This window comes from Oncorhynchus clarkii, unplaced genomic scaffold (assembly GCF_045791955.1).
Source record: "Oncorhynchus clarkii lewisi isolate Uvic-CL-2024 unplaced genomic scaffold, UVic_Ocla_1.0 unplaced_contig_13875_pilon_pilon, whole genome shotgun sequence".
In the NCBI taxonomy this organism is placed as follows: Eukaryota; Metazoa; Chordata; class Actinopteri; order Salmoniformes; family Salmonidae; genus Oncorhynchus; species Oncorhynchus clarkii.
The window spans coordinates 12,038-39,847 of record NW_027258870.1 but is presented as its reverse complement, the minus strand read 5'-3'; the positions used below and the strand labels follow the sequence as shown (position 1 = coordinate 39,847).

The 27,810-nt window shown below is 45.1% G+C and overlaps 1 protein-coding gene across 1 annotated transcript; it reads right to left on the bottom strand.

The window, feature by feature from the left end:
* Positions 1–11: 11 nt before the first annotated feature.
* On the bottom strand, positions 12–27,656 carry LOC139398999 (long-chain fatty acid transport protein 2-like). Its single transcript, XM_071144637.1, has 10 exons — positions 26,724–27,656; positions 26,218–26,427; positions 24,809–24,967; positions 12,340–12,464; positions 6,622–6,816; positions 5,469–5,559; positions 5,061–5,256; positions 3,908–4,005; positions 1,925–2,055; positions 12–918 (listed from the first exon to the last, which is right to left on the bottom strand). The coding sequence occupies exons 1-10, from the start codon at positions 27,340–27,342 to the stop codon at positions 742–744; spliced, it is 2,001 nt and encodes a 666-aa protein (XP_071000738.1). The 5' UTR covers positions 27,343–27,656; the 3' UTR covers positions 12–741.
* Between the last annotated feature and the right edge of the window lie 154 nt (positions 27,657–27,810).

Genomic DNA, 27,810 nt, shown 5'->3' with positions numbered 1-27,810 from the left:
AGAGGCCCAGCTATGATAGTCAAAATGTTTATTCATGAGAGCGCTAGTCCGTTGTACAAAACCATTCACTTTATACTGGCTCCTTATGCACTTACATTCACACACAAACAGTTGGTATCCTACGCACATACTTCCACACACAAACAGTAGGTATCCTACGCACATACTGTATCATTACCCAGCCGACAAAGATTAGGGAGACCTTGAGAAGTACTCCCTGTCCTCTCCCAAACCTCTAGCCAGGTCGGCACTGAATTTTGCTCAGAGTCTGTGTTTAAGATACTACAAAGACATATTGTACAGATAATATTGTTTAACCCTAATTCTGACTAAAACTACACTCACAGATATATAATGTTACTGACTAAAACTACACAAAACCATCAGCTATTAATTGTATGATTCTAATCAATTTCATACAGTTATAAGGCTTCAGAGTGGAATTATTTCATCATTATGGTTCAACATTTAAATCACTTTAACACAGGCCCAGCCAATCAGAATGAGATTTTCCACACAAAAGGGCTTTATTACTGACAGAAATACTCCTGAGTTTCATTAGCTGTCCGGGTGGCCGGTCTCAGACGATGCCGCAGGTAAAGAATGAGGGCTGGCGTGGACTAAAACAGGGAGGGACTAAGTAATACTCATTTTTGTTTTCCGTTGCAAAACATTTTTGAAACGTTTTCAATTGCATGCCCTAATGAATAGGACCCAAGAGTAGTATCACCACAGATCTGTTCACAGCTTGATGATGCCTGCCACTATGGAGCCGTAGATCTGGCCAGTCAATGGTGTGTAACTCTGATTTCTCTCCTGTAGGATGTACAGAGGGTCTGTGATGCCTGCCGGGTCGAAACCTTCCTCCACTAACCTCACCTTCATCTGCTTGAAGGTCCCCGTCATCTCCACCGCATTCTGGATGGGGGGGTGGAGACAGACAGACAGACAGACAGACAGACAGACAGACAGACAGAAAGGAGAGAGAGGGGGCGTAGAGAGACATGTAAACACAAACAGGCTTTTGGCTCAGTGGACTATTCACTATTCATCTCCAGGGATTTTTCTGCCATTGAAATCCTTGGGCGGGCCGCCTAAGCGTTACTTCTAGTCGACTAAGTCCAAACACTGTAAAAATGTATTTTTAAATACCTTTTTGGGTTGAAAAAACATTTCAGTGTAAACTTAAACGACTAAAATATATATTTTTAATAATATAATCTTTGAGAACTAACAATAAGCAAAATAAAAGCTAGACAGTCAGGGAAAATAGAACATTACAAAAACAATGAATTTTGCGTTATAGATTTGTTTTATTTCTACATGTAAGATTTATTTAATGAGGCAAGTCAGTTAAGAACAAATTCTTATTTACAATGAGGGCCTACCCCGGCCAAACCCGGATGACACTGGGCCAATTGTGCGCCCCCCTATGGGACTCCCAATCACGGCCGGATGTGATACAGCCTGGATCGTATAGATTTGGTTTTTTAGGTTGAACAAAAGAACACAGCATTGAACATGGCTAAATGCCTAGAATTGAAGGAAATTAGCTTTAAAACTGCAAAAACTTGTTTCGGCTCCATTGAGACGTGTAGAATTGTAGGAAATTGACTTAAAAATGCAAATATTTCTCTACATCACCAAGATGGGGGCCTCTAAAATTGTCTCCAAAATGCAGCCAAGCCGACGGGCTGATAGCGCTCCCTGTCACGTCCAGCACTTAAGTTAATTTTTGATCCAGATAACCCCCTGATCTCATAACCACAAAAAGTGTCCACGCACCCCGATATGCTCCCACATAGCGTTTTTCAACCGTTTTTCAAAAGCAAACATTTTTTGATTCTACTTTCAAATAAATAATAACATGAATTGTCTACAATGAATGATGTAATACAAGGAAGAAAGACTTTTGAATAGTTACCTGGATGCGTATGAAGCGTGGCCGTGCATACGCCGGTAGGTAGCTGGCTACATGGCTGAACGTTTTGTTGCCATCAAACTGTTCTCCCCCCTTCAACGTGACGGCAGCCATTCCTATCCTCCCCTCGTTGCCTTGGAGACAGAATACAACAATCCCTCATTCCAACAACTAAACAATCAGAACGCATCATTCGGTGACGACACTTCCTGTATTTTAAAGTTCCAGTCCTTGAAAACTTTAATGTTGACATGCAAAACATTTTGGGACTGTATCAACAGTGGACGAATGAAAACAATACCAAAAGATCGTTTTTGGAGGGGAATTTTCCTTTCACTTTTATTAAGAAGTTAAGTTTGAAATGATGATCATGTGGTGAGTGGAACTGTACTTTTTATACCAGCTCGCTTGCTGTGTGAAACATTGTTTTAGTTCATCTTTAGATTGCTGGTTACTTTTTAGTGCTGAATGTGAAAAAGATGTTTGCAATGGGAAGCAATAGTACATTTAAATTGGGAAATACTTATAGTAATGGTTGTGTTTTTGTATTCGTATGATTGGGACCTACTGGTTAATTACATGTCGGAGTGAATGGACTGTTAAACCCTTTAAAACCCCCTAGAGTCTAAACCCTGTCTAAGCCGGGGAGGGGGGAGGGGGGCGTTCTACTAAACTATATGGAATTGTTTTAAGAAGGTCATACCAAGGATCATTTACCTATTTCATTTAGAATTCTAAGACCCCTTGAAGTATAAAAAAAAAGATAGAAAACACTGATTTGATGTCAAAGTGAATTTGTCCTTACTGCTATTAGCCCATTCAAACACATTGAATAACAAGTTTGTTCTGAAGTGCCTGTCCTATTGGTCTGACAACACCGCTCCGTCACCGATCACTGCAGATGCAGAAGTGCGACACTGGTAGATGTGGTGGATTGAGACGCCAATGCAAGATATCTCTAGTTTAAACTGACAGATTATTATGGGGATTATTGTACTGTTTGATTTTAAGGTAAAGGTTAGGGTTCCCTGCTACTTGGATTAAGGTTAGGGTTAGATTTACCTGGTACTTGGATTAAGGTTAGGGTTCCCTGCTACATAGATTAAGGTTAGGGTTCCCTGCTACTTGGATTAAGGTTGGGGTTAGATTTACCTGGTACTTGGATTAAGGTTAGGGTTAGATTTACCTGGTACTTGGATTAAGATTAGGGTTAGATTTACCTGGTACTTGGATTAAGATTAGGGTTAGATTTACCTGGTACTTGGATTAAGGTTAGGGTTAGATTTATCTGGTACTTAGATTAAGGTTAGTGTTAGATTTACCTGGTCCTTGGATTAAGGTTAGGGTTAGATTTACCTGGTACTTGGATTAAGGTTAGGGTTAGATTTACCTGGTACTTGGATTAAGGTTAGGGTTAGATTTACCTGGTCCTTGGATTAAGGTTGGGGTTAGATTTACCTGGTACTTGGATAATGTTAGGGTTAGATTTACCTGGTACTTGGATTAAGGTTAGGGTTAGATTTACCTGGTCCTTGGATTAAGGTTGGGGTTAGATTTACCTGGTACTTGGATTAAGGTTAGGGTTAGATTTACCTGGTACATAGATTAAGGTTAGATTTACCTGGTACTTGGATTAAGGTTAGGGTTAGATTTACCTGGTACTTGGATAAGGTTAGGGTTAGATTTACCTGGTACATAGATTAAGGTTAGGATTAGATTTACCTGGTACATAGATTAAGGTTAGGGTTAGATTTACCTGGTACTTGGATAAGGTTAGGGTTAGATTTACCTGGTACATAGATTAAGGTTAGGGTTAGATTTGCCTGGTACATTGATTAAGGTTAGGGTTAGATTTACCTGGTCCTTGGATTAAGGTTAGGGTTAGATTTACCTGGTACTTGGATAAGGTTAGATTTACCTGGTACATAGATTAAGGTTATGGTTAGATTTACCTGGTACATAGATTAAGGTTAGGGTTAGATTTACCTGGTACTTGAACACCGTAGACATTTGCCTCTTGGACAAAGTCTATCAGGGTGAGGATGTCAGCTACTTCAGTTGTGGCCACATTCTCTCCTTTCCACCTGTAGGGGTCAATATAACTCAACTAAATATAATAGATTCTCTCCCTTCCACCTGTAGAGGTCAATTCAATTCAACTCAACTAAATATAATATAACATGTTCTCTCCCTTCCACCTGTAGGGGTCAATTCAACTCAACTAAATATAATATAACATGTTCTCTCCCTTCCACCTGTAGGGGTCAATACATCTCAACTAAATATAATAGAGTTTCTCCCTTCCACCTGTAGGGGTCAATACAAGTCAAATAAATATAATAGATTCTCTCCCTTCCACCTGTAGGGGTCAATATAACTCAACTAAATATAATATAATATGTTCTCTCCCTTCCACCTGTAGGGGTCAATTCAACTCAACTAAATATAATATAACATGTTCTCTCCCTTCCACCTGTAGGGGTCAATTCAACTCAACTAAATATAATAGATTCTCTCCCTTCCACCTGTAGGGGTCAATACAACTCAACTAAATATAATATGTTCTCTCCCTTCCACCTGTAGGGGTCAATTCAACTCAACTAAATATAATAGATTCTCTCCCTTCCACCTGTAGGGGTCAATACAACTCAACTAAATATAATATGTTCTCTCCCTTCCACCTGTAGGGGTCAATTCAACTCAACTAAATATAATAGATTCTCTCCCTTCCACCTGTAGGGGTCAATTCAACTCAACTAAATATAATAGATTCTCTCCCTTCCACCTGTAGGGGTCAATACAACTCAACTAAATATAATATGTTCTCTCCCTTCCACCTGTAGGGGTCAATTCAACTCAACTAAATATAATAGATTCTCTCCCTTCCACCTGTAGGGGTCAATACAACTCAACTAAATATAATAGATTCTCTCCCTTTCCACCTGCAGGGGTCAATACAAGTCAACTAAATATAATATAATAGATTCTCTCCCTTCCACCTGTAGGGGTCAATACAAGTCAACTAACTATAATAGATTATCTCCCTTCCACCTGTAGGGGTCAATACAAGTCAACTAAATATAATATATAATATGTTTCCATATATTTGGAATGCCATACTGTAAGTCAGAATACGTACCTGAATGTATCTCCGACTCGATCCTGAAAGTAAATAAAGTTGTCCTGGCCTATCTTCAGCAGGTCTCCACTGTTAAAGTACAGATCTCCTTTCTGAAACACGTCTCTCAGTCTCTTCTTCTCTGTCTGCTGGCTGTTAGCGTATCCAACAAAAGGAGTGATGTTCGTGATCTTGCACACCAACAGTCCTGTTTCATCTTCAGGAAGACACACACACACACACACACACACACCATAATGTATACCCACACCAACAGTCCTGTCTCTTCCTTAGGGAACGGGCCGAACACCCAAACATGAATAGCATAATGTACATTGAGATAAGTGTGATTTTGAGGTCATTATTGTACAATAATCTCCCTGGTTAAATAAAGGCCAATACTAACACACCTATGAAAGAGCATCTCACCTTTAGGAGCTTCTACACACAGTCCGGTAGAGTCTCTGATTGGTTCATCTCTCTCTGTGTCGTATTTAATCAGAGCATAAGGAAACAGCTTCTATAAGAGACAGGAAAGACATCGTGATCAGAACATAGTGAAACAGCTTCTATAACAGAGACATCATGATCAGAACATAGTGACGCAGATTCTATACGAGACAGGAGAGACATCATGATCAGAACATAGTGAAACAGATTCTATAACAGAGACATCATGATCAGAACATAGTGGAACAGCTTCTATAACAGAGACATCATGATCAGAACATAGTGAAACAGCTTCTATAAGAGACAGGAGAGACATCATGATCAGAACATAGTGAAACAGCTTCTATAAGAGAGACATCATGATCAGAACATAGTGAAACAGATTCTATAACAGAGACATCATGATCAGAACATAGTGAAACAGCTTCTATAAGAGACAGGAGAGACATCACTGTGATAAAGACACAGCATTTCAGTTGATGTTCGGATCCCAACCCTGGTAAAATGTCCAATGTAAGAAGTATAACCTTTACCAATTAAATACAAATACAAGTATCTAGCTATGTTAAGATAAATGCACTAACTGAGTCTGGATAAGAGCGTCTTCTAAATGATTCAAATGACATGTCAATGTAGAGGGAAGCATGATATCTCAGTAGAGTTGGAGTCAATTCCATTTCAATTCAGTAACTGAAATTAAATGGATTTGTCCCCAACCCTGGTTCTTTAGGAGTCAGATCTTCAGGCCCCTTAGTCATAAAGTGTCTCAGAGTAGGAGTACTGATCTAGGATCCAATTTAGCCTTTTAGATCATAATGAATAAGGTTTCATGAACAGGGGGGAGGACCTGATCCTAGATCATCACTCTGTGAGACATTATGAATCCTGGCCCAGGAGACAGGGCTGTTCAGGAGTCAGTCCTTACCAGGTGTAGGTAGTGAGACATTATGAATCCGGGCCCAGGAGACAGGACTGTTCAGGAGTCAGTCCTTACCAGGTGTAGGTAGTGAGACATTATGAATCCGGGCCCAGGAGACAGGGCTGTTCAGGAGTCAGTCCTTACCCGGTGTAGGTAGTGAGACATTATGAATCCGGGCCCAGGAGACAGGGCTGTCCAGGAGTCAGTCCTTACCCGGTGTAGGTAGTTGACTCGTCCGATAGCTCCTATCTTCCCGGTGTAGTTGATCAGTCCCACATTGCCCTCCGTTGAAGCATAAAACTCCCTCACGTAGATGTTGCCAAAGCGGTTCAGGAATTCCTTCCATATCTCTGCTCTCACACCGTTACCAATGGCCAGCCTGACTTTGTGCTCTCTGTCGTTGTCTCTCTGGAACGTTGGGAGAAAACAAAACATTCTTCTTTTTAAATGTTTTTATTTTGGTTGTATGTCAATCATGTTATTGTGAAGTCAAAGACGAATGCACACATTTGGTGAACAATAATGATTTTCTAATTCAAATTCTCATTTGAACAGTCATATAGTGTATTACCATTAGAGACAGGAGTCTGCACAGTCATAGAGACAGGAGTCTGTTCAGTCATATAGTGTATTACCATTAGAGACAGGAGTCTCTACAGTCATATAGTGTATTACCATTAGAGACAGGAGTCTGTACAGTCATATAGTGTATTACCATTAGAGACAGGAGTCTGTACAATCATATAGTGTATTACCAATAGAGACAGGAGTCTGTACAGTCATATAGTGTATTACCAATAGAGACAGGAGTCTGTACAGTCATATAGTGTATTGCCAATAGAGACAGGAGTCTGCACAGTCATAGAGACAGGAGTCTGTACAGTCATATAGTGTATTACCATTAGAGACAGGAGTCTGTACAGTCATATAGTGTATTACCAATAGAGACAGGAGTCTGTACAGTCATATAGTGTATTACCAATAGAGACAGGAGTCTGTACAGTCATATAGTGTATTACCAATAGAGACAGGAGTCTGTACAGTCATATAGTGTATTACCAATAGAAACAGGAGTCTGTACAGTCATATAGTGTATTGCCAATAGAGACAGGAGTCTGCACAGTCATAGAGACAGGAGTCTGTACAGTCATATAGTGTATTACCATTAGAGACAGGAGTCTGTACAGTCATATAGTGTATTACCAATAGAGACAGGAGTCTGTACAGTCATATAGTGTATTACCATTAGAGACAGGAGTCTGTACAGTCATATAGTGTATTACCATTAGAGACAGGAGTCTGTACAGTCATAGAAACAGGAGTCTGTACAGTCATAGAGACAGGAGTCTGTACAGTCATATAGTGTATTACCATTAGAGACAGGAGTCTGTACAGTCATATAGTGTATTACCAATAGAGACAGGAGTCTGCACAGTCATAGAAACAGGAGTCTGTACAGTCATATAGTGTATTACCATTAGAGACAGGAGTCTGTACAGTCATATAGTGAAAAGAAAACTAACATCGTAAGCTAACATTATATTAGGTTCTATAACATTCTAACCTAACATTCTAACCTAATGTTCTATAACATTCTAACCTAACATTCTATAACATTCTAACCTAATGTTCTATTACATTCTAACCTAACATTCTATTACAGTCTAACCTAACGTTCTATTACATTCTAACCTAACATTCTAACCTAACATTCTATAACATTCTAACCTAACATTCTATAACATTCTAACCTAACATTCTATAACATTCTAACCTAACATTCTATAACATTCTAACCTAATGTTCTATAACATTCTAACCTAACATTCTATTACAGTCTAACCTAACGTTCTATTACATTCTAACCTAACATTCTAACCTAACATTCTAACCTAACATTCTATAACATTCTAACCTAACGTTCTATAACATTCTAACCTAACGTTCTATTACATTCTAACCTAACATTCTATTACATTCTAACCTAACGTTCTATTACATTCTAACCTAACATTCTATTACATTCTAACCTAACATTCTATAACATTCTAACCTAACATTCTATAACATTCTAACCTAACATTCTATAACATTCTAACCTAACATTATTTTGAACTATCCACTAAAAGGTTTGAAAATATGACCCGCCATACGTGATTACATTCCCCTTCCCTGACCCAGATATATCCCAGCCTAAGCCCCAGCCCTCAGCCCCAGCCCACCATTGACTGTCATTACACATGGTAGAGTTCCTAAGTAAAGGCCACTAGCTATTCTGAGAGGACCACCAGATCAGAACCACGAGGGTGTGTCCTAAATGGCAACCTATTCCCTTTATACTGTAGTCCACTACTGTTGCCCTGGTGAAACTATAGAGGGAATTGGTTGCCATTTGATATGTAGCTGTAGACCACTAGGCTGTGGGAGGGTCACATGGTGTGTCTGTACGTGGAGAGGGGTTCAGTTTCAATGGTGGGAACACAGAATGTTTACATTGATCTCCAGGCCACGCCTTCGAGGGCCCTGAAATATGACGGCCATAAAAAGTAAGGAGACGTGGATGACGTGCAAACCAATATTTAATTTCTGAATTGGTTACCATTAGTTCAGGGTTAGGGGTTGGGTTAGGGTTAGAGGGTTAGGGTTAGAGGGTTAGGGTTAGAGGGTTAGGGGTTGGGTTAGGGGTTGGGCTAGTTGGGAGGGTCAACGGGTTAGGGTTAGGGGTTGGGCTAGCTGGGAGGGTCAACGGGTTAGGGTTAGGGTTAGGGGTTGGGCTAGTTGGGAGGGTCAACGGGTTAGGGTTAGGGTTAAGGTTAGGGGTTGGGCTAGTTGGGAGGGTCAACGGGATGCTGGTCAGAAGAGTCTTATAAAAGTCTCTCCACATGAATTCTGGGGAAAGGCTCCTTTTGGGAGATTTGGTGTTGAGAAGAAGACAGAACTATCTGCATGTAGCCTAGTCCAAAACTGTCTGCATGTAGCCTAGTCCAAAACTGTCTGCATGTAGCCTAGTCCAAAACTGTCTGCATGTAGCCTAGTCCAAAACTGTCTGCATGTAGCCTAGTCCAAAACGATCTGCATGTAGCCTAGTCCAGAACTGTCTGCATCTACCGTAGCCTAGTCCAGAACTGTCTGCATCTACCGTAGCCTAGTCCAAAACTATCTGCATGTAGCCTAGTCCAAAACTGTCTGCATGTAGCCTAGTCCAAAACTGTCTGCATGTAGCCTAGTCCAAAACTGTCTGCATGTAGCCTAGTCCAAAACTGTCTGCATGTAGCCTAGTCCAAAACTGTCTGCATGTAGCCTAGTCCAAAACTGTCTGCATGTAGCCTAGTCCAAAACTATCTGCATGTAGCCTAGTCCAGAACTGTCTGCATCTACCGTAGCCTAGTCCAGAACTGTCTGCATCTACCGTAGCCTAGTCCAAAACTATCTGCATGTAGCCTAGTCCAAAACTGTCTGCATGTAGCCTAGTCCAAAACTGTCTGCATGTAGCCTAGTCCAAAACTGTCTGCATGTAGCCTAGTCCAAAACTGTCTGCATGTAGCCTAGTTCAAAACTATCTGCATGTAGCCTAGTCCAAAACTGTCTGCATGTAGCCTAGTCCAAAACTGTCTGCATGTAGCCTAGTCCAGAACTATCTGCATGTAGCCTAGTCCAAAACTGTCTGCATGTAGCCTAGTCCAAAACTGTCTGCATGTAGCCTAGTCCAAAACTGTCTGCATGTAGCCTAGTCCAAAACTGCCTGCATGTAGCCTAGTCCAGAACTGTCTGCATCTACTGTAGCCTAGTCCAAAACTGTCTGCATGTAGCCTAGTCCAAAACTGTCTGCATGTAGCCTAGTCCAAAACTGTCTGCATGTAGCCTAGTCCAGAACTGTCTGCATCTACTGTAGCCTAGTCCAAAACTGTCTGCATGTAGCCTAGTCCAAAACTGTCTGCATGTAGCCTAGTCCAAAACTGTCTGCATGTAGCCTAGTCCAAAACTGTCTGCATGTAGCCTAATCCAAAACTGTCTGCATGTAGCCTAGTCCAAAACTGTCTGCATGTAGCCTAGTCCAGAAAATAAAAGGTGATAGCATCTTCCATGAAATGGCATCTCCCAACTGCCTGCATATTTTACCTCCAAAAAGAGGTAGAAACATCTACTATCATAATATCCTGATTGAAACCTAACCTATCAATGACCTTTTCAACTCCGTCAATCGTCTGGATTCAATCCAACTCAATTGAAAATGTCACTTTAGAACATTCCAGGTCAGTGACATCACAGTAAGGTGACACTGGGAATCTTAATGATTCTATTTCTGACGCTACAGCTGTGGCCGGGTTGTAAAACAACCTCGGCTGGAGAGATTTAGAAGTGGCTGAGAGGGTCTCGGTCTGATTGGACACACAGAGGGAGCAGTTCGCGCCACAAAGCCTGGGCATAAACCACACCTGGCTTCAAGTAGTATTTGGAATCTTTTGAATAGTTTAGATGTGCTTGATTGAACATGCCTGATGCAATGGAACCAAGTCCAACAGGTCCAAACCCCGCCCATCAGCCTGTCCAGGAAGGTTTAGTCAGAAAACACTGTTCAAAGTATTTTAACATTTCAAATGGTATTTGAACATGCAGAAAAAGCTCTCTGTGACACTCTGCCTCGGGTGTAACTTAACTTCATCTGTCTGAATACTGGGAAGAAGATCACTTGACTTGAACAATCTAGATTCCACTATTCTGTTAACGCCAGTCTGTAACGCCAGTCTGTAACACTAGTCTGTAACACTAGTCTGTAACACCAGTCTGTAACGCCAGTCTGTAACACTAGTCTGTAATACTAGTCTGTAACACTAGTCTGTAACACTAGTCTGTAACACCAGTCTGTAACACTAGTCTAACACTAACACCTTGTCTGAAACATGGCTGAAAACATGCCTGGTCAGTCACATACCCTATACCAGAGAGAATATGTAAGCCTTTTCCGAGACAGAAAGGGTCCATACCTCCTGCTTATGTGGCATGAGGCAGCTTGCTGTACAAATAAACCCCCTGGACAGGATGCTAGAAACCATAGCAACTACGATGTAATTACTATGTCATAAACCCCCTGGACAGGATGCTAGAAACCATAGCAACTACTATGTCATTACTATGTCATAAACCCCCTGGACAGGATGCTAGAAACCATAGCAACTACTATGTCATTACTATGTCATAAACCCCCTGGACAGGATGCTAGAAACCATAGCAACTACGATGTCATTACGATGTCATAAACCCCCTGGACAGGATGCTACGAACCATAGCAACTACGATGTCATAAACCCCCTGGACAGGATGCTAGAAACCATAGCAACTACGATGTCATTACTATGTCATAAACCCCCTCGACAGGATGCTAGAAACCATAGCAACTACTATGTCATTACTATGTCATAAACCCCCTGGACAGGATGCTACGAACCATAGCAACTACGATGTCATTACGATGTCATAAACCCCCTGGACAGGATGCTACGAACCATAGCAACTACTATGTCATTACTATGTCATAAACCCCCTCGACAGGATGCTAGAGACCATAGCAACTACCATGTCATTACTATGTCATAAACCCCCTCGACAGGATGCTAGAAACCATAGCAACTACTATGTCATTACTATGTCATAAACCCCCTGGACAGGATGCTAGAAACCATAGCAACTACTATGTCATTACTATGTCATAAACCCCCTGGACAGGATGCTAGAAACCATAGCAACTACTATGTCAGTACTATGTCATAAACCCCCTGGACAGGATGCTACGAACCATAGCAACTACTATGTCATTACTATGTCATAAACCCCCTCGACAGGATGCTAGAGACCATAGCAACTACCATGTAATAACAATGAATGACAAAATGAAGGTGACCTTGTATAAAGCTTCCAGCTGAGGTTGCTTACCTTGGGTGTGTTACAGAGGTAGCGTAACACCTCTCCTATGTACTGGACCACCGTAACGTTGTACTTCCTGCAATCATCCCAGAACTGAGAGGCTGAGAACTTCCTCCTCAGAATGATGGTGGAGCCTGGGATGGACAGATAGAAGAGATGAGACAGAAACAATGAAAATATCAGTTTTAAGAACATGCAGGTGATATCGCTTCATTATCAACCAATGGCAGACCTGAAATGCTGACAAAACTGTTATGGTAAGTCAGCAGTTTGCATCATCATCATCATCATCATAAAAAACCCTAACACCCAGGTACAGGTATTAGTTCAGGAACAGGAACGAGCAGGACAGCGCTCTTATAAATGACCTTGCAATGGCCGTGAGAGCAGAAAAGTTGCCACATATGCTGTGAACCGGTTGTATTCACTTCAGTACTAAATGTCCCTTAAATATGCACCCATTAGAGGAACAAGTGCCCTTTTTTTGTGGACAAAAGAAAAGTACTAAGCTGGTACTGCATGTGCATCATAATCAGCTTGGAGTTTTTCCTAACCACGTGACCTGACCGGGACATTTCATTGGTCACATGCACATCTTCAGCAGATGTCATGGCGGGTGTAGTGATAATGCTTGTGTTCCAAGCCCCAACAGTGCTGTAACATCTAACAATACAAACAAATCTAAAAGTAAAAGAATGGAATTAAGAAATATATCAATAATAGGACAAGCAACGTAGGAGTCCCGAGTGTATATATATATACAGTAAGTTTGGACACACCTTCTCAAGTGTTTTTGTTTATTTTTTTTATACAATTTTCTACATTGTAGAATAATAGTGAAGACATCAAAACTATGAAATAACACATATTTAATCATGTACTAAACAAAAAAAGTGTTAAACAATCTATAGCCACCCTTTGCCTTGGTGACAGTTTGCACACGCTTGGCATTCTCTCAACCAGCTTCATGAAGTAGTCCCCTGGAATGCATTTCAAATAACAGATGTGCCTTGTTAAAAGTTCACTTGTGGAATTTCTTTCCTTCTTAATGCGTTTGAGCCAATCAGTTGTGTTGTGACAAGGTAGGGGTGGTATACAGAAGGTAGCCCTATTTGGTAAAAGACCAAGTCCATATTATGGCAAGAACAGCTCAAATAAGCAAAGAGAAACGACAGTTCATCATTACTTTAAGACATGGGTGTCAAACTCTGGCCCGTGGGCCAAATTTGGCCCGCGGGGTAATTATATTTGGCCCGCGAGACAATACCAAATTACTACTAGAGCTGGCCCGCCGGTATTATACAGCGCATTCACCACTAATACTACGAATCCCATAATGCTCTGCTGTTTTCGCGCGCCAATCAGGACAGGACCCAGAAACGCTCTCTCCTCTGTGACAGTAGTCATAGCAACATAGACGCTACAACTGTCAGCGAGCTAACCCTTCCCAAAAATGGCGAAAAGAAAGGCAGAAAACAGGAGCTTTCTGGACAAGTGGGAGGCAGAATATCTGTTTACATATGTAAAAGACAAACCTGTTTGTCTTGTTTGTGGAGTCAACGTGGCTGTAAGTAAGGAGTACAACATTAGACGACACTATGAAACGAAACACCATGACAAATACAAGGACCTGGACATGACTCAAAGGAGCCAGAAAGTAGAGGAGATGAAAAGAAGTTTGGTTTCACAACAGAATATGTTTAAAAAAGCCACATCACAAAGCGAGGCTGCTGTAAAGGCTAGTTATATAGTGGCAGCAGAGATCGCAAAATCAGCCCGGCCCTTTAATGAGGGAGAGTTCATGAAAAAGTGCATGATGAAGGTTTGTGACCTCGTATGCCCAGAGAAAAAACAAGCATTTTCAAACGTGAGCCTGAGCAGGAACACAGTAGCTGATCGCACATGTGATCTTGCCACCAATCTGTATGACCAGCTGATGGAAAAGGGAAAAGATTTTGTTGCGTTCTCCCTCGCTGTGGATGAGAGCTGCGACGCATCTGATACTGCTCAGCTGTCAGTCTTAATCCGTGGAGTGGACTCAAATCTGTGTGTTACGGAGGAGCTATTAGGATTCAAATCAATGCATGGCACAACCACAGGAAAGGAAATCTTTGAGGAGGTTTCCAAATGTGTAACTGTGTAAAGCTGCCGTGGGATAAACTCGTTGGATTAACGACAGATGGTGCGCCAGCGATGTGCGGTATAAAGAGTGGACTGGTGGGCATGGTTCGGGAGAAGATGCGGGAAGAGAACTGTGCAAGTGAGCTAACTGTTTACCACTGCATCATACATCAGGAAGCACTGTGTGCCAAAGCCCTAAAGATGGAACATGTTATGACCACAGTAACACAGGTAGTTAACTTTATAAGAGCCAAAGGTCTAAATCACCGCCAGTTTAAATCTTTTCTGGAGGAGTGTGGTTCGGAATACGTAGACGTGCCGTATCACACAGAGGTGAGATGGCTAAGCAGAGGAAAAGTACTGAACAGATGTTTCGAGCTACGTGAGGAAATATGTCAATTCCTGGAAACCAATGGGAAGGATACAGCAGAGCTACGGGAGCAAAAGTTCCTGTGTGAGCTGGCCTTTCTCTGTGATATCTCGAGCCATCTCGATGCGCTGAACCTGCAGCTTCAGGGGCGGGGGCGCATCATCACAGACATGTACGCTGCAGTGAGGGCCTTCAAAACTAAACTGTGCCTGTGGGAGAATCAGATGCTGCAAGGAAACCCTTGCCATTTTCCCTGCTGCCAATCCATAAAAGCGCAGATCTCTACCGCCGTGTTCCCATGCGCACAGTTTGCTGAAAAACTCAGTGTTCTCGCCGCTGAGTTTAGCCGGCGATTTGCCGACTTCGATGCCCAGAAATGCAAGTTTGAACTGCTTAGTAATCCCTTCGCAGTTGATGTGGAAAATGCACCAACCAACATCCAAATGGAGCTGATTGAACTCCAGTGCAACGACACGCTGAAGTCAAAGTATGATGCTGTGGGCGCCGCACAGTTTCCACGGTTCATCCCTGACACAATGCCTCAGCTCCGCACCCAAGCTGCTCAGATGCTCTCCATGTTCGGCAGCACTTATCTATGCGAGCAACTTTTCTCCTCGATGAAGATGACCAAAACAACTCACAGGAGACGTCTGACTGATGAACATCTTCGCTCGATACTGAGGATTTCTTCAGCTCAGAGCTTGAGCCCAGACATTGATGAACTAGCATCCAAGAAGAGATGCCAGGTATCTGGCTTGGGCACATCAGATTAGACCAGTGTGCAATAATTAACGTTTTCTTTATGCACTTTTTCTTGCTACAAGGCATGGGCTTGAATGGTTGATTGATTTATTATCATTTTATTTGTAAAATTATTAGCCAGTGGAAAAAGTTTATTTTTGGTATTTAAATCAGAAGGCTGCAAATAGAAAAGAGGCATACAATTTTTATTTAAATTTTATTTATTTAATAAATGAATGCCATTGATGTGTTTTTTCATTTGAAATTCGATTTTGCATGTCTCCACTATTAAATTATATATTGTATGGTAATAAGCGATGCTTGTTCCATATTCAATGTTAAAGCAAAACTTGTTTTGGTCCATATTAAAAGGTTAATTTGTTCAATGTTGGCCCGTGACTTTGTTCAGGTTTTACATTTTGGCCCACTGGGTATTTGAGTTTGACACCCCTGCTTTAAGACATGAAGGTCAGTCAATGAGGAACATTTCTAGAACTTTGAAAGTTTCTTCAAGTGCCCAGTGTTCCATTACTAAAGTGCCTAGTGTTCCATTACTAGTGCCCAGTGTTCCATTACTAAAGTGCGTGGTAGAGTAACCGAATGATAGCCAGCTAGTGACAGTGACTAAAGTCCAGGGTAGGGTACTGGGTACGAGCCAGATAGTGGGGACTATTTAACAGTCTGATGGTCTTGAGATAGAAGCTGTTTTTCAGTCTCTCGAGCTCAGCGTTGATGCTCCTGTACTGACCTGGCCTTCTGGATGGTAGTGAAGATAACCGGCCGTTGCTCTGGGGGCCCAGACACATTTCTTCAGCCTCCTGAGGTTGGAGAGGTGTTGTTGCACCTTCTTCACCACACTGTCTGTGTGGGTGGACATGTTCAGATTGTCTGTGATGTGTAAAACTTGAAGCTTTTCACCCTCTCCCGTCGATGTGGATGTGGATGAGGGTGTGGATGAGGGTGTGGATGTGGATGAGGATGAGGGTGTGGATGTGGATGAGGGTGTGCATGTGGATGTGGATGAGGGTGTGGATGAGGGTGTGGATGTGGATGAGGATGAGGGTGTGGATGTGGATGAGGGTGTGGATGTGGATGAGGGTGTGGATGAGGATGTGGATGTGGATGAGGGTGTGGATGAGGGTGTGGATGTGGATGAGGGTGTGGATGTGGATGAGGGTGTGGATGTGGATGTGGATGAGGATGAGGGTGTGGATGTGGATGAGGGTGTGGATGTGGATGAGGATGAGGGTGTGGATGTGGATGTGGATGAGGGTGTGCTCTGCTCCCTCTGCTGTCTCATTCGACATTTTAGTCGTTTAGCATCAAACATTATTTCTCAGAACAATTACAATCAACCCCTGGGCAACCTCCAGGCCCCATTTATACATTAGACCATAACTAGAGCCTTGTTTAGAATCTGTCCTGGTCAGATTACATGGTGAGGGAAAACTCTGGACCCTAAATATAGTCTCTAACTAGAGCCAGGAGCTTTTCCTGGTCATGATAAGTGGTGAGGGGGGAAACCTGGGCTGGCTTTAAACCAACCCTGACATTCCAGAACCATAGTTCTCTCAGACAAGATAAAAGAGGCTGTTTTGTTTTCGCTACAGGATTAAATATCCCTTCAATTAGTACCTCTGCTCTGCTCTGAGATCAAACAGAGGACTCAAATGAACTATAGCCCACTTGGAGAACTCAGGAAAACGGTCTCACTAAGAGAGTTGGTATCTCAGATGGCACCCTATTCCCTACATAGTGCATGGGCCTTGGTCAAAAGTAGTGCACTATGTAGGGAAAAGGGTGCCAGTTGGGGCGGAGGAGAAAAGGAAGAAGGGACAGACTAACCTATTTTCTGTTTAGTTTTCTTCCACCCAGTGGCTTTGGCCGTGTTCAGACTACCGGGTTTACGCTCACAAAGACCTCTTTCATTTTATTTCCCATTGGGGGGAGGAGGGGAGTAAATGGATAAGTAAAGGCTTTAACTAGAAAGGCCAAGCCACATAATTACCCCCTACCTACTACCTCAACATGAACCCCCTACCCACCTACTACCTCAATATTACCCCCCTACCCACCTACTACCTCAATATTAACCCCTACCTACCTACTACCTCAATATTACCCCCTACCCACCTACTACCTCAATATTAACCCCTACCTACCTACTACCTCAATATTACCCCTACCCACCTACTACCTCAACATTAACCCCCTACCCACCTACTACCTCAATATTACCCCCCACCCACCTACTACCTCAATATTAACCCCCTACCTACCTACTACCTCAATATTAACCCCCTACCCACCTACTACCTCAACATTAACCCCTACCTACCTACTACCTCAATATTACCCCTACCCACCTACTACCTCAACATTAACCCCCTACCCACCTACTACCTCAATATTACCACTACCCACCTACTACCTCAATATTACCCCTACCCACCTACTACCTCAACATTAACCCCCTACCCACCTACTACCTCAATATTAACCCCCTACCTACCTACTACCTCAATATTACCCCTACCCACCTACTACCTCAACATTAACCCCCTACCCACCTACTACCTCAATATTACCCCCTACCCACCTACTACCTCAATATTAACCCCTACCTACCTACTACCTCAATATTACCCCTACCCACCTACTACCTCAATATTACCCCTACCCACCTACTACCTCAACATTAACCCCCTACCCACCTACTACCTCAATATGAACCCCCTACCTACCTACTACCTCAACATTAACCCCCTACCCACCTACTACCTCAATATTAACCCCCTACCCACCTAATACCTCAATATTAACCCCCTACCTACCTAATACCTCAATATTAACCCCCTACCTACCACCTCAATATTAACCCCCAACCTACCTACTACCTCAATATTACCCCCTACCTACCTACTACCTCAATATTACCCCCTACCCACCTAAAACCTCAATATTACCCCTTACCTACCTACTACCTCAATATTACCCCTACCCACCTACTACCTCAATATTAACCCCCTACCTACCTAATATGTCATGTATTGTCATATTATGTCTTGTTCCTGTTCTTTCTCTTCACTCCGTCTCCCTCTGCTGGTCGTATTAGGTTACCTTCTCTTCCCCTCTTTCCCCCAGCTGTTTCTCATCTTCTCTAACTACCTCGTTCACCCTTTTCCCACCTGTTCCCTTTTTTCCCTCTGATTAGGTCTCTATTTCTCTCTCTGTTCCTGCTTCTGTCTTTGTCAGATTCTCGTTTGAGTTTCTCATGCCAGAACCAAACTATCGTCTCGTTTGCTTCAACCTAGTCCTGTCCTGTCGGAATCTGCCTGTTCATCTGAGGCTACGTGTGATCAGGTACCTCTGTCCTCTACAACCCAGCTAATCTCCTCTGCTGCTAGAAGGGGACTCTACCCAGCTATTCTCCTCTGCTGCTAGAAGGGGAACTCTTCTGTGATCTTCAGAAGGACTTTATGTTTCATTTGTCGCCCTCTCTGCGGGTTGTTTACTTTGCCATCATATACATTTGAAGAGGATCTATGTCTTACCTGTGTTTTGACATTAAAGGACTCTGTTTTTGTTAAACCGCTTTTGGGTCCTCACTCACGTGCATAACAGAAGAATCTGACCAAGAATGGACCCAGCGACTTCGGATCCTCTCCACTCAGCCGTCGAGATCCAGGGAGCGATGCTAGGCAGACACGAGCAGGAATTGTCTGCTGCTCGACATGCCGTTGAGACCCTGGCCACCCAAGTCTCCAACCTCACAGAACAGATTCACCATCTCCGCCTCGATCCACCGGCCACTTCCAGGGCTTTCGAATCTCCGGAGCCCAGAATCAATAACCCGCCGTGTTACTCTGGGGAGCCCACGGAATGCCGCTCGTTCCTCACCCAGTGTGATATTGTGTTTTCTCTCCAGCCCAACACTTACTCCAGGAGCACAGCTCGTATCGCCTACCTCATATCTCTCCTTACTGGACGGGCTCGTGAGTGGGGCACGGCAATCTGGGAGGCGAGGGCTGAGTGTACTAACCAGTATCAGGACTTTAAGGAGGAGATGATACGGGTTTTTGATCGTTCTGTTTTTGGGGAGGAAGCTTCCAGGGTCCTGTCTTCCCTATGTCAAGGTAATCGATCCATAACAGATTACTCTATTGAGTTTCGCACTCTTGCTGCCTCCAGTGACTGGAACGAGCCGGCTTTGCTCGCTCGTTTTCTGGAGGGTCTCCGCGCGGAGGTAAAGGATGAGATTCTCTCCCGGGAGGTTCCTTCCAGCGTGGATTCCTTGATTGAACTCGCTATTCGCATAGAGCGACGGGTTGATCTTCGTCACCGAGCTCGTGGAAAGGAGCTCGCGTTCTCCGTTGCCCCCCTCTCCGCATCACTACCATCTTCCTCCGCCGGCTCGGGTGCTGAGCCTATGCAGCTGGGGGGTATCCGCATCTCGACTAAGGAGAGGGAACGGAGAATCACCAACCGCCTCTGTCTCTATTGCGGTTCCGCTGGTCATTTTGTCACTTCATGTCCAGTAAAAGCCAGAGCTCATCAGTAAGCGGAGGGCTACTGGTGAGCGCCACTACTCTGGTCTCTCCTTCAAGATCCTGCACTACCTTGTCGGTCCATCTACGCTGGACCGGTTCGTCAGCTTCCTGCAGTGCCTTGATAGACTCTGGGGCGGAGGGCTGTTTTATGGACGAGACCTGGGCTCGGGAACATGACATTCCTCTCAGACAGTTAAGGGAGCCCACGGCCTTGTTCGCTTTGGATGGTAGTCCTCTCCCCAGGATTCAGCGTGAGACGCTACCTTTAACCCTCACTGTCTCTGGTAATCATAGCGAAACCCTTTCTTTTTTAATTTTTCGTTCACCTTTTACACCTGTTGTTTTGGGCCATCCCTGGCTAGTTTGTCATAATCCTTCTATTAATTGGTCTAGTAATTCTATCCTCTCCTGGAACGTCTCTTGTCATGTGAAATGTTTAATGTCTGCTATCCCTCCTGTTTCCTCTGTCTCTTCTTCACAGGAGGAGCCTGGTGATTTGACAGGGGTGCCGGAGGAATATCACGATCTGGTGCACGGTGTTCAGTCGGTCCAGGGCCACCTCTCTTCCTCCACACCGGTCGTATGATTGTAGTATTGATCTCCTTCCGGGAACCACTCCCCCCCCGGGGTAGACTATACTCTCTGTCGGCTCCCGAACGTAAGGCTCTCGAAGATTATTTGTCTGTAGCTCTTGACGCCGGTACCATAGTCCCCTCCTCCTCTCCCGCCGGAGCGGGGGTTTTTTTTGTTAAGAAGAAGGACGGGTCCCTGCGCCCCTGCATAGATTATCGAGGGCTGAATGACATAACAGTGAAGAACCGTTATCCGCTTCCTCTTATGTCTTCAGCCTTCGAGATCCTGCAGGGAGCCAGGTTTTTCACTAAGTTGGACCTTCGTAACGCTTACCATCTCGTGCGCATCAGGGAGGGGGACGAGTGGAAGACGGCATTTAACACTCCGTTAGGGCACTTTGAATACCGGGTTCTTCCTTTCGGCCTCGCTAACGCTCCAGCTGTCTTTCAGGCATTAGTCAATGACGTCCTGAGAGACATGCTGAACATCTTTGTTTTCGTTTACCTTGACGATATCCTGATTTTTTTCACCGTCACTCCAGATTCATGTTCAGCACGTTCGACGTGTCCTCCAGCGCCTTTTAGAGAATTGTCTTTTTGTGAAGGCTGAGAAGTGCACTTTTCATGCCTCCTCCGTCACATTTCTCGGTTCTGTTATTTCCGCTGAAGGCATTAAGATGGATCCCGCTAAGGTCCAAGCCGTCATTGATTGGCCCGTCCCTAAGTCACACGTCGAGCTGCAGCGCTTTCTCGGCTTCGCGAATTTCTATCGTCGTTTCATCCGTAATTTCGGTCAGGTGGCAGCTCCTCTCACAGCCCTTACTTCTGTCAAGACGTGCTTTAAGTGGTCCGTTTCCGCCCAGGGAGCTTTTGATCTCCTCAAGAATCGTTTTACATCCGCACCTATCCTTGTTACACCTGACGTCTCTAGACAGTTCGTTGTCGAGGTTGACGCGTCAGAGGTGGGCGTGGGAGCCATTCTTTCTCAGCGCTCCCTCTCTGACGACAAGGTCCACCCTTGCGCGTATTTTTCTCATCGCCTGTCGCCGTCGGAACGTAACTATGATGTGGGAAACCGCAAACTGCTCGCCATCCGCTTAGCCCTAGGCGAATGGCGACAGTGGTTGGAGGGGGCGACCGTTCCTTTTGTCGTTTGGACGGACCATAGGAACCTTGAGTACATCCGTTCTGCCAAACGACTTAATGCGCGTCAGGCTCGTTGGGCGCTGTTTTTCGCTCGTTTCGAGTTCGTGATTTCTTATCGTCCGGGCTCTAAGAACACCAAGCCTGATGCTTTATCTCGTCTCTTCAGTTCTTCAGTAGCCTCCACTGACCCCGAGGGGATTCTCCCTGAGGGGCGTGTTGTCGGGTTGACTGTCTGGGGAATTGAGAGGCAGGTAAAGCAAGCACTCACTCACACTCCGTCGCCGCGCGCTTGTCCTAGGAACCTTCTTTTCGTTCCCGTTCCTACTCGTCTGGCCGTTCTTCAGTGGGCTCACTCTGCCAAGTTAGCCGGCCACCCCGGCGTTCGGGGTACGCTTGCTTCCATTCGCCAGCGTTTTTGGTGGCCCACCCGGGAGCATGACACGCGTCGTTTCGTGGCTGCTTGTTCGGTCTGCGCGCAGACTAAGTCCGGTAACTCCCCTCCTGCCGGCCGTCTCAGACCGCTTCCCATTCCCTCTCGACCGTGGTCTCACATCGCCTTAGATTTTATCACCGGACTGCCTTCGTCAGCGGGGAAGACTGTTATTCTTACGGTTGTCGATAGGTTCTCTAAGGCGGCTCATTTTATTCCCCTTGCTAAGCTTCCTTCTGCTAAAGAAACGGCACAAATCATCATCGAGAATGTTTTCAGAATTCATGGCCTTCCGTCAGACGTCGTTTCGGACAGGGGTCCGCAATTCACGTCTCAATTTTGGAGGGAGTTTTGCCGTTTGATTGGGGCTTCCGTCAGTCTCTCTTCCGGCTTTCACCCCCAGTCTAACGGTCAAGCAGAACGGGCCAATCAGACTATTGGTCGCATCTTACGCAGTCTTTCTTTTCGTAACCCTGCGTCTTGGTCAGAACAGCTCCCCTGGGCAGAATACGCCCACAACTCGCTTCCTTCGTCTGCGACCGGGCTATCTCCTTTTCAGAGTAGCCTCGGGTACCAGCCTCCGCTGTTCTCGTCTCAGTTCGTCGAGTCCAGCGTCCCCTCCGCTCAGGCTTTTGTCCAACGTTGCGAGCGCACCTGGAAGAGGGTCAGGTCTGCACTTTGCCGTTATAGGGCGCAGACTGTGAGAGCCGCTAATAAGCGTAGAACTAAGAGTCCTAGATATTGTCGCGGTCAGAGAGTTTGGCTCTCCACTCAGAACCTTCCCCTTAAGACAGCTTCTCGCAAGTTGACCCCGCGGTTCATTGGTCCGTTCCGTATTTCTCAGATCATTAATCCTGTCGCAGTGCGACTTCTTCTTCCGCGATATCTTCGTCGCGTCCACCCGGTCTTCCATGTCTCCTGTGTTAAGCCCGTTCTTCGCGCCCCCGCTCGTCCCCCCCCCCCCCCCCCCCCATCCTTGTCGAGGGCGCACCTATCTACAGGGTCCGTAAGATTTTGGACATGCGTCCTCGGGGCCGTGGTTATCAGTACCTAGTGGATTGGGAGGGGTACGGTCCTGAGGAAAGGAGTTGGGTTCCCTTTCGGGACGTGCTGGACCGTTCGCTGATCGATGATTTCCTCCGTTGCCGCCAGGTTTCCTCCTCGAGTGCGCCAGGAGGCGCTCGGTGAGTGGGGGGGTACTGTCATGTATTGTCATATTATGTCTTGTTCCTGTTCTTTCTCTTCACTCCGTCTCCCTCTGCTGGTCGTATTAGGTTACCTTCTCTTCCCCTCTTTCCCCCAGCTGTTTCTCATCTTCTCTAACTACCTCGTTCACCCTTTTCCCACCTGTTCCCTTTTTTCCCTCTGATTAGGTCTCTATTTCTCTCTCTGTTCCTGCTTCTGTCTTTGTCAGATTCTCGTTTGAGTTTCTCATGCCAGAACCAAACTATCGTCTCGTTTGCTTCAACCTAGTCCTGTCCTGTCGGAATCTGCCTGTTCATCTGAGGCTACGTGTGATCAGGTACCTCTGTCCTCTACAACCCAGCTAATCTCCTCTGCTGCTAGAAGGGGACTCTACCCAGCTATTCTCCTCTGCTGCTAGAAGGGGAACTCTTCTGTGATCTTCAGAAGGACTTTATGTTTCATTTGTCGCCCTCTCTGCGGGTTGTTTACTTTGCCATCATATACATTTGAAGAGGATCTATGTCTTACCTGTGTTTTGACATTAAAGGACTCTGTTTTTGTTAAACCGCTTTTGGGTCCTCACTCACGTGCATAACATAATACCTCAATATTACCCCCTACCTACCTACTACCTCAATATTACCCCCTACCTACCTAATACCTCAATATTAACCCCCTACCCACCTAATACCTCAATAATATTGAGGTAGTCGGTGGGTAGGGGGTTAATATTGAGGTAGTAGGTGGGTATGGGGTTAATATTGAGGTAGTAGGTGGGTAGGGGGTAATATTGAGGTCCTATATAAACTCACCTGTCTCTATGGATCCTATATAAACTCACCGGTCTCTATGGATCCTATATAAACTCACCTGTCTCTATAGATCCTATATAAACTCACCTATCTCTATGGATCCTATATAAACTCACCTGTCTCTATGGATCCTATATAAACTCACCTGTCTCTATGGATCCTATATAAAGTCACCTGTCTCTATGGATCCTATATAAAGTCACCTGTCTCTATGGATCCTATATAAAGTCACCTGTCTCTATGGATCCTATATAAAGTCACCTGTCTCTATGGATCCTATATAAACTCACCTGTCTCTATGGATCCTATATAAACTCACCTGTCTCTATGGATCCTATATAAACTCACCTGTCTCTATAGATCCTATATAAACTCACCTATCTCTATGGATCCTATATAAACTCACCTGTCTCTATGGATCCTATATAAACTCACCTGTCTCTATGGATCCTATATAAACTCACCTGTCTCTATGGATCCTATATAAAGTCACCTGTCTCTATGGATCCTATATAAAGTCACCTGTCTCTATGGATCCTATATAAAGTCACCTGTCTCGATGGATCCTATGAAGCCGATGAGGAAGCCGGCTGTGTGGTAGAGGGGCAGATTGAGGTAGATGACATCACCTGGTGTGATACCGGTGGAGTCCAGCACGGCCAGGGCTACCAGCAGCCGGTTCTGAGTAATTACTGCTGCTTTAGGCAGACCTACAGGAGTAACAGACAGAGGAGAGAGATGAGTTACAGCAGTAGAATGGGCCCTGGCAGAAGACAGGGGGAGGGGTCATATACAGTGGCTGCTTCAGGCAGAAGACGGGGGGGGGGGGGGGGGGGGTCATATACAGTGGCTGCTTCAGGCAGAAGACAGGGGGGGTCATATACAATGGCTGCTTCAGGCAGAAGACAGGGGGGGGTTCATATACAGTGGCTGCTTCAGGCAGAAGACAGGGGGGGGTCATATACAGTGGCTGCTTCAGGCAGAAGACAGGGGGGGTTCATATACAGTGGCTGCTTCAGGCAGAAGACAGGGGGGGGTTCATATACAGTGGCTGCTTCAGGCAGAAGACCGGGGGGGGGGGGGTTCATATACAGTGGCTGCTTCAGGCAGAAGACCGGGGGGGGGGTCATATACAGTGGCTGCATTAGGCAGAAGACAGGGGGGGTCATATACAGTGGCTGCTTCAGGCAGAAGACAGGGGGGGGGGGGGGGGGGGTCATATACAGTGGCTGCTTCAGGCAGAAGACAGGGGGGGTCATATACAGTGGCTGCTTCAGGCAGAAGACAGGGGGGGGTTCATATACAGTGGCTGCTTCAGGCAGAAGACAGGGGGGGTCATATACAGTGGCTGCTTCAGGCAGAAGACAGGGGGGGGGGGTTCATATACAGTGGCTGCTTCAGGCAGAAGACAGGGGGGGGGGGGGGGTTCATATACAGTGGCTGCTTCAGGCAGAAGACAGGGGGGGTCATATACAGTGGCTGCTTCAGGCAGAAGACAGGGGGGGGGGGGGGGGTTCATATACAGTGGCTGCTTCAGGCAGAAGACAGGGGGGGGGGGTTCATATACAGTGGCTGCTTCAGGCAGAAGACAGGGGGGGGTTCATATACAGTGGCTGCTTCAGGCAGAAGACAGGGGGGGTCATATACAGTGGCTGCTTCAGGCAGAAGACAGGGGGGGGGGGTTCATATACAGTGGCTGCTTCAGGCAGAAGACAGGGGGGGGGGGGTTCATATACAGTGGCTGCTTCAGGCAGAAGACAGGGGGGGTCATATACAGTGGCTGCTTCAGGCAGAAGACAGGGGGGGGGGGGGGGTTCATATACAGTGGCTGCTTCAGGCAGAAGACAGGGGGGGGGGGTTCATATACAGTGGCTGCTTCAGGCAGAAGACAGGGGGGGTTCATATACAGCGGCTACTTCTGTACCCCTCCCTCTCCCTTCCCCTCCATCCTCCCCCTCACCTGTGGTGCCAGAGGTGTAGATGTAGATAGCAGGGCTTTTGAAGGTGATGTCTGAGCGGAGGGCCTGAGGGAGAGGTGTGTCCGATGCTTCCTCCACCTGGTCAGAGAACCCCTCCACGCCAGGTGTGTCACACTGTTTAGTCATCAGGTAAACACACACACCCTGCTCCCTCAGGGATGGAAGCACCTCCTCCACCGCTTCCTGCAGCTCTGAGAAAACAACTCAATATTCAATATTTCATCAAAACTGGACTGCAGAGAAATGTTTTTTAATGCTTTTGCCCCCATGTGATTGAATGATTGTTTGATTATCATTATCATTTGTGTTCCAATAGGCTATGACACACGTTTGTCTTTTTCATTCCATCAGTCTGGATGTGCACGTCTCTGATAAACTAATACCTATTGTCATAATGTAGTAATTTCAACCAGACACTTCCGCCTATGAGGAATTAGCCTCGGGATGAGTTTCTCTGCCTACTGAACCAGTGGTACTGGTCACTTACCTTCGGCTGCTATGAGCAGCTTGGCGCTGCAACAGTTGAAGCAGTGCAGCAGAGATCTAGATCTGATATTATGGTTGAGAAACGCTACGGGACATCCCAGTTTGGCCAGGGCCAGCCAGGTGAAGATGAAGGCAGGTTCGTTTCCCATAAAAAGAGCCACGGTATCCCCCGGTCGCAGCGTCGAGTGCCTCTGTAAAGCATTGGCTATTTTGTTGCTTCTTCTGTCCGTGTCCAGATACGAATAGGTTTTATTTTCAAACACGATGAACGGTCTGTCGGCATGCGCGACCGACTGCTCCAAAAATCGGTCCAAAACCAAAAATAACGGTTTTCTTCTCCTCCGTAAAACAAGCTTCAGCAAAATACGAACCAAGTTCGCGAGGTACCATGCATCTTTCCAGAAGTAAGGGAAGAACGTTTTAAGAACTAGCGGTGTGATGGCCAAACTGGCAAAAAGGATAGAAACCAAGTACATTGTTGAGCACAACGTCGAGCTCCTATGCTTCTGGGTGAATTGTAGATTCACAGCGTACAGTATTGTCTTTGCAGGCAACGTACAGTATTGTCTTTGCCTTAACTCGACTAAACATGGGTTTTTTTTAAAGTGGGGGCGTGGCATTGAGTATTTAATAATTCAGGAGGCCCACGTTTTTCATTCTTTCTTCTGAAATCACATATTAAACATCCTCCTTCAGCTCAAAATAGACACACAGAGCCACACACACAGAGCCGCTTCTAGCGTTTTGGGGGCCCTACACAAGATTTGGTTGACCACTGTTAGATTTGCGTCAATTCGAATCTGGTATCAGGATAAATATGACAATGAGTCACCGATTGTATACTATGTATTTTTTATTAGCTAAGCAATAAGTGGTATATGCAATTTTCGTATATCGGGCTCTCTGTCCCACCTCGCAGGGCAAATAGAGAACTGACTTGTTCCTGACAAAGATATTATAATATACCCTGATGACAGTAGTAGTTCCGGCTTCCGAGCCGGCCTGTCAGAGTAGAGACTGGGCGTGGTTTAAACTTGCTCAGCCTATTGCAGGCGCTCAGGCGGGTCCCCGCCTCTTGGCGCTTCTGT

What these genes read in the sequence shown, in the direction of transcription:
- LOC139398999 (XM_071144637.1), bottom strand. Translation starts at nt 27,342, where the DNA reads ATGCCACGCCCCCACTTTAAAAAAAACCCATGTTTAGTCGAGTTAAGG. An exon ending in CATAGGATCCATCGAGACAG is followed by an intron (nt 12,465 to 24,808) that starts GTGACTTTATAT and finishes TGTCCATCCCAG; the next exon opens with GCTCCACCATCATTCTGAGG. An exon ending in CACGCTTCATACGCATCCAG is followed by an intron (nt 919 to 1,924) that starts GTAACTATTCAA and finishes CCCCCCATCCAG; the next exon opens with AATGCGGTGGAGATGACGGG.